The sequence below is a fragment of the Quercus robur genome, chromosome 12, assembly GCF_932294415.1.
Source record: "Quercus robur chromosome 12, dhQueRobu3.1, whole genome shotgun sequence".
In the NCBI taxonomy this organism is placed as follows: Eukaryota; Viridiplantae; Streptophyta; class Magnoliopsida; order Fagales; family Fagaceae; genus Quercus; species Quercus robur.
In genome coordinates this window covers 5,119,570-5,127,701 of record NC_065545.1, presented here as the reverse complement: position 1 = coordinate 5,127,701, position 8,132 = coordinate 5,119,570, and the positions used below count along the sequence as shown (strand labels likewise).

The 8,132-nt window shown below is 31.5% G+C and overlaps 1 protein-coding gene across 1 annotated transcript; it reads left to right on the top strand.

Annotated features, from left to right (window-relative positions):
• Positions 1–235: 235 nt before the first annotated feature.
• Positions 236–853, top strand: LOC126710011 (basic leucine zipper 4-like). The gene has a single exon (XM_050410394.1). The coding sequence runs from the start codon at positions 311–313 to the stop codon at positions 755–757; it is 447 nt and encodes a 148-aa protein (XP_050266351.1). The 5' UTR covers positions 236–310; the 3' UTR covers positions 758–853.
• The last annotated feature ends 7,279 nt before the right edge of the window (positions 854–8,132 follow it).

Sequence of the window (8,132 nt, the reverse complement as noted above, 5' to 3'; positions counted from 1 at the left end):
AACAAAATAACACTTAGACATATTATGAATTTGGGTGTGCATTTAGGGGTGTTTCTAAAATTTTCCTTTGCTCCGTGTGATAATCAAACTACTAAAAAGTTAAAAAAAAAAAAAAAAAAAAAACATAGTATAACTTTATTAGACAAAGCTCCCTCACTCCCGCAATGCTTTTGTTTCTACGTGGACCCCACATTTGCTCTTCCACTCCGCCCTTAAATACCCACCCCCTCCACTTCGTTCCTTCCCTTTTCTCCTTCCTTCTTCTCTCCGGTTCACTCTTATAGCTAGTTCTCTTTTTTCTTCAAAAATCATGTCAGTGTTTTTCTCCCAAGAACCGGTCCAATTCCAATGCCCGGTTCCCGAAGAAACCAGGTTCACGCCAGATGAACTCCAAGAAATCTTGTCACTCTTAGAGTCATCAGGAGGAGACTCTGTCTCCCTCAGCCCAAACTCCGGTTCAGAGGGCTCGAGCCGGGCGGTTTACAATGACAATGAGAGAAGGCTGAGGCGCATGATATCGAACCGGGAGTCGGCCAGGCGGTCCAGGTGGCGAAAGAAGAAGCACGTAGAGAACCTCTCGAGCCAAATGAACCGGTTGGAGTTGGAGAACCAGGAATTGAAGAAGCGGTTAGGCTCGGCTTTACGACAGTGCCACGTTGTATGGGGCGAAAATGAGCGCTTAAGATTCGAATCTGTAGCTCTACAGGCTAGACTTTCGAATCTATATCGGATTTTATTTACCATGCAAGCACAGTAAAGCTAAGCTTCCAAATCGTAAAGTAACTTGTATTAAAACTCTTTATGACCTAAATAAAAAGCTCTAAATTTGCACAAACTTAGAGCTCTCTAGCTAGATTTTCTGTCTCTCTCTATCTATCTCTTTCCCAAAGCATAGGAATCAAAGCTGGTTGGTACATTTGGCAGCTCACCCATGAAAACATTAGCTCTTTCTTTTGAGGAAAAGAAAAAGGTGTAGTGGTTGTAAGAAATCATCACGTGGTTGGACGATGTAAAGATTTGATGGGTCTGCTTTTGTTTTTTTCTTTTTTGAATTAGGTATTTTTAAATGTTTTGCTAGTGATGAAGTCAGGGCCGCCAATTATATGTTGGGCGCTCCATGCTAATCAGCAATATATATATATATATATATATATATATTTATATATATATTATGGGAGATTAAAGGTAAATCGGTGCGATCTTTGTTTCTTCATCATTAATCACCATGGACACATCATATATAGATCGTGTCATTAGTAAAGTTGATTAGTATATATATCCAGCCAACCAAAATATCAAAATGGAAGGACATCAAAGAAAATAAAAAACAAAAGTTTCTTGAAGTCCAGTGTTGTTTGGAATTGAGTTATTTTAATGGTCATAACTCTTTGTGTTACATGTACAATTTTTGTGACAATTTTTTATGTGGCATATTGTGACAATTTTTTATGTGGCATATTGTGATAATAAGCTACTTATCACTTTTACATAAACCCTCTCATTTTTTTTCTTTATTACTCACAATCAACCACCACAATTAAAAATTGCAACCTAAAGATGCTAGATTATTTTATAAACTAAGTTTGGCTTTAGGAGAGAGTATTAAAGATTGCTCGATTTCTATTTTGTGAATGACTCCTCTTTAGAGAGTTATTGGACAACTACATATATACTTATAGACACTCACAATCAACCACAACAGTAAAAAACTTAAACCTAAAGATGCTCAATTATTTTATAAAATATGTTTGCTTTCAAGAGAGGAAATATTAAAGATTGCTTGATTTCTATTTTGTGAATGACTCTTTTCTAGAGAGTTATTGGACCACTACATAGTTATATAGACACCGTTGGGGGGAGAAACACATTGGAAATACTTCTTGAGTAGGTAATATAACACATAAAGACACAACTTAACCCAAAAAGCTTAAGCCCAATGAGTTTGAGCTTGACTATGTTATATTAACCACTCATTTTTCTCATTAGTATTAATGTGAGATTTCATTCATTAACCAAACACACTACTCACCAGTGAATGTTCAAAAAAATGTCCCCCTTCATGTGTAAGCCTCTACCAAGCCACTTGTGGCACCTCGGTTTGTATCCCTCTAGAAAGGAAGACCTTTTCTTGACAATCCAAGTCTCCCTTTACTCAACCATTTTTAGGACAAACATAGGAGTCTTTGTTGCACAACTATAGGACTCACAAATACACGATCACTTTGACTCACCACTAGTAGAATCGTTACTTAACCTTGGGTAGAGGCATGAGAGTGTTCCTTGTTCTACTTGAAAGGACCCACTAATAAACACTTGCCCTTAAACTATTGACTCTAATACCACTTGTTGGGAGAGAAACACCTTGGGGAGACTTTATGAATAATTAATATAACACATAGAGACATTACTTAACCCAAAAGGATTAAGCCCAATAGATATGAACAAACTAGGTTATATTAATCCTCCACTCTTCTCATTAGTAGCTGACATGAGACTTCACTTAACCACACTACTCACACATAAATATTTCGACATACACTATAGTGAAAAAAGATTGTTGACCATGGCACTGCTATAAACTAACTATTCTTATTGTTATGGATAAAACTTAGATGCATACATGTATTAAGATACCATACCTAAATTTTGTCTTACTGGTATTACGTGTTTTTTCAAAACTCTTGCAATAAACTACTTGTATTGGCATTTTTATTTTTATTTTGTTCGTCATAAAAAACTAATGTTAAAAATCATTTCATTTAGTAAACACAACCTTGTTTTGATGGCTTATTATTATTATTGTTGTTAGCGTTTGGTATCCATTTTAGGAAACCTTTTCTGAGAAATTAGAAAACTGTCAAAAAAAATTGGTAACTTTTCTATTTTTTCATAAAAAATTTTCTAAAATAGTTTACTAATATATGCCCTTATTATTATTATGGTATGAACTAGACTATAACTGAACACACACACCCTCTCCATCTTTTTTATTCATTAACTAGCTAAGCCCTAAGACGTGTTATAATATATGCCATGCAATGACTCTAGCTAGCAGTCTAGCTTTTAAAACTTGCCCTGATCTATTTCCTAACAACAATATACGTTTTGTTTTAATTAATGTCTGTCGTATACCAACTACTACTAGTTTAAATAAATAAAAATATCATTTGCACCATTTTTACTTCTTTTGTAGATTGATTCAAGTTACCCTTAGTGTAATTTTGAAATAAATAAATAATTTTAAACCATTTTTCTTTTTAGTCACATATTTTTTAAACCTTCGATTCTACTACATCCAATGGTGGGTAAGATACCTCAAAATTTGCATCTCACTCTTTTTGTCTCTCCTAATCTCTCTCTCTCTCTCCCCAAAGTTTGTCTCTCTTCCTCATATCCATGTAAACCGTAAACTCCAATGGCTTCTCCAGTTTAGCGACAGCACAAGACCAGAGATTAGTGAGGTTTAAGTGAGAACATGCAGAGATCTTACACCACAACTTGTTTTATTTATTTTAATTTATAATAAACATCAATTTTCATCTTAACTCATAAATATTTTTTAAACAAATCACTATATATCTCTGTGAACAAGGTGCCAAGAAGTCTGGACATTCCTCTAGCCACACTTGTGAAGTAGAATTTACAGTAGCAATAGAGGCCAATGCTGATGCAGGTCCATTACATTTTGATGAACAAACGTGTACCTTCCAAGAGTCTTATAACTTAGCTAACATATTTTGGTGTTTTTAATGAAGATGTTTAAGGTCCCCAAAAAAAAAAAGGCTCAATAAACAGAGAAGCAATTCCTTATGAAATAAGTCAAATAACTGAACCTGCTTTTGCTTTTGATTGGATTTAGTCTTCCTTTTTTCCATTTTATTTCCTTCTCAGTTTGAGTAAAGGAGGCTGATATTTCACTTTCAAGAATACCAATTGTGAAGACAATCATGATGTTGGGGACTTTTGCTGTTTTGCTGTCCAGGAACACACCCAAAAAATAAATAAATAATGTACCACTAACTTATTTTTTCAATTTTATTATATATACATATTTATGTAAAATTGAAGAAGACTATTACTTTCTTTATAAGAATGAAGATTCTTCATTCCCAGCACCTTTCTAGTTTAGATATGATTTGCGCTCCAATCCAGCTTACATAATAAGAAAAATCAAAACAAGAATGAAGATTCTTAATTTCTAGCACCTTTTAATAGCTTAGATATGATTGGGTTGTATCCCGCATGCATGATAGGAAAAATCAATACTAATTGGCGTTGCATCCCACCAGTGCAAATAAATTAATAAAACTAGCTAGGACCCAAGATTGATTATAAATATATGTTAGGCAGAGACTATAGCTTTTTAAAATTTGCTCTCTAATTCCTGACTGGAATATAAGTTCTGTTTTAATTGAAAGTCTTACTCATATTCATATAATTTAAAATCCCAAATAGCACTGGTTTAAATAAATAAAGATGTAATTTGCACTACTTTTTACTCTCTTCTGTCTTGTAGCTTGTATACATGATTAAAATAAAAAGCACTCATAATTAGAGGCTAATTCTTTTTGATGAAAAAATTAGAGGCCAATAAACAGAAGCAATTCCATATGTAAAGACTGAACCTGCTTTTGCTTTTACCTCTCACTTTTTCTCTCTCCCTTTCAAGACTAATTTGCTGTTTTGTCGGCCTGGAACACACAAAAATAAAACTACCACTAATTTATGTTTTCAATTTTATATTGTGTAAACTTTTATATAAATTTAAGAAGACAATGATCAAACTTATGATTTACTGCTTTGATACCATATTAAATTAATAATTGTCTCAAAAGCTTAAGTTTAAGCATTTGAGATAATCAGTAATTTAATATATATATATATATATATAAATATAAATATAAATATATATATTGTTATCTTTTCATTGTATTTTGTATTTGTTTAGGCATTAATATTTTCTTTGAGGTATTTTATTTTGTTGCTATTTTCTTGCTTAAATATATATGAAGATTGCTATGAAGTTTAGTACAACATGAATTAGAGATGATTTTTATAATATAAAAGCATATAGAGCATTGTTTTCATAAGTTAGGATTAATCTATCAAAGAAATTAAATGTTTATCTTGAGTTAAGTTAAGAGACAGAATCTTTAATTTTCTCATTGGCTCATCCCACCTCTGATTGAAGGCATTATATTTTGGTTTCACAATTTCTTTGGTCCTTTTTTTCTTGTCCTCCGAGAGGCCAACACTGCAACTCATGCACTCGTTTGCTAATTCCCCCCTCTTTATTTTGGGTTCTTGTTAAGCAGATGATCATCTCATGAGAATCGTTCCTCTTGCCTTTTGTCTCTTGTTTTTTTTTTTTTTTTTTTTTAATAAAATAAAAAAGTAAAGGATATATGTATGTAAACTTATTTATAATATATATATATATATATATATATATTTATATATATAATGAATTATGTTAAATTATAATTTTTTTATTTTTTATTTTTTATGTAAGTATAAAAGTTAGCTCTCAAAGTTTCAATATATTTAAATTTGACTTCCCGGCCCCTAAATATTTTTTCCCACCATTGATGTCAAGATCTTTTTAGCCTTATAACCATTCACTGTGTGTTTATCTAAACTTAAACATTAGCTTATTCATAATTTAATTTAAAGTCTAACTTATTTAAGTACATTTATATTTTTATTTAACTTAATTATTAATTTTTAAACAAAATAAGTCAATAAAAATAAAATATCCCAAATTGACCCTTGAAACTACATGCATGGTCAGGTCAGTGCGTTTTTTGTCAGTTTATTTGCTGCCAACTTTTTTTAGTTTTTTTTAACTCAAAGGCGTGACAAAAAGTAATTTTAGGAAAAAATGAAATTTAAAGACGTTAGCTTATTTGTTAAACTAACTTTTTTTCTCTCACCTTTAAACAAATATGTTTTTTGAGAAGGACCTTGTAACAAATAAAGTTGACCAAATACACTAAAATACTTCATTTTAGTACACTTCATTCTGGTACGAGAAATGGCTTAGGTAACTTAGAAACAAAGCAGCGGTAATTATCTACTCTTTTATGACCAACATAACGATCTGATGCTAGAAATATGCAATACTTAAATCTCTCATGAGAAAACTTTCAATTTAAACAAATAAATAAACACACACACATATATATATATATATATATATAAAACATTTTCAAAAGTTTCAGATATCTTCGGCCAATAAAATTTGAACTGTTTTTTTTATAGCAAGAATAAAATTTGGAACTTGATGCAAAGAAACCAGAGAATTTACACGTGTTTAGTTAGTGTTTAATTTGAATAATGATTGATGACTAAGAAAAGGCGCATGGAATATTAACCTTTAAACGTCTTAATTAAGATACTTTTTGATCCAGGTGCAAGGAATGGATTACAAATTGGATATGTAGCCCCCATCAAATCATCGAAGTGTCATTCCTGAAACAAAAGAAGGAAAAAAGGAGATTTGATTATCCAATCATAGAAAGAACAGAAGACGAATGGAGTCTTCACCCGCAATGCATAGTTGACCAATATGGGCCACAAAACCCCAATATCTTAGGGGAGTTATCACTCATAATATTTATACCTACAATCCTGTTTAATTATTTTTATTAACTTTTCCATTATTCAATTTTGTTTAATTAAAAAAAAAAAAAAACTCTATATCCTACGCAAATATCTAGATTGTCAATATTAATTGATTATGAATCACACATGCTCACGTAAATACAAAATAATACTTTTTAATTAATGAAATGCCTCTGGCTCCAAATAGACTATGAATCACACATGTTCAAGTAAATACTAAATAATACTTTTTAATTGATGCAATGCCTTTGACTACAAATAGGGTTAGCCGAGCTTTATCAAGTGTTGAATATTCGAGCTTGGCTTGACATCAAAAGCAAAATGTTTAAGCTCAATTCAAGCTCGAGCTCAAGTTCGAGCTCGAGCCAAGCCTACCAACAATGTTTGAATATAAGCTTGTCAAAAAATTCCAAAAGCTTGAGTTCGACTTGATTTATTAGTCATGTTTAGCTCAAGCTCAAAATTAAGCTCTTGAGCTCGAGATCCAACAAAAGTATATTAGCAAACCCATATTAAGCATACTGTTAAGTCCATTTGGTTTGGACAAGTGTTCCTAACTCCCAATTAATTATAGACTTAGTAAGATATGAGTTTATATTTTTCAAGCTCATGTGAAACTTAAACTAAGCCCATAAATTAGCCTAGGCTTGGTTGTTGTCTATTAAAACCTATTATTCACAAGCTTGTTCATGATTAATCTTTTTATGCTTGAGCTTGACATGTTTGTTAAAAAGCCTAAAACTAAAGATCAAGCTTGACTTATTTGTATAAAGAAACAAATATAAACGAACTTTTTATTAAGGCGAGTCTAATTTATTTATAAACAGTTTAATTCATTTACAGTCCTACACTCTTGGCAATAGAGTATTTAATCAACTTATTAAGAAAAACACGCTTTATTTTAACCTTATGCCTACGCAAAGGCCATATACCCGTTACTTGTTATTCTATTGTTAGCCAACTGTTTGTTGGCCAAAGTTCACATTTGTTGTCCTTTTTTTTTAATAATGTTTTTGTAATATTTTTTGCACCCTCACTTTCTTCATTGGTAAGTTCTCAGACGCGGCCCACGAAAATCATATGTTAACAAAGTTAGAAAAAAGTTGAGATTTTCTTTTTGACCCGGAAGCATGGATTATTGGATAATGAGGTGAATTATCACCAAATAAAGGTAACGAGGACAACAAGATTTGATGTGATTGTAGTTGTAATCCATTCATTTGTGACAGTGATAGCCTCATATACCAAGGAGATCAGAGTTGGCATGTTTGACGGCAGTAGTAATAACATTGGAATATTAATTAATATTATAAGAAATATAAGAAAATAGAATAAAATAACTATTACTTTTGATTTGTTTTGGTGGTATTGCAGTGATGTAAAACGTATAGTACAGACTTTCGAGTAAAGAAACTGTTAGAAGTTAATACTTAATACAAAGAAATTCAAAAAGTAGAAAAGTTTAGTAGAAATCATTAGAACAAATAATAGAATTGTGTGAAATTTGG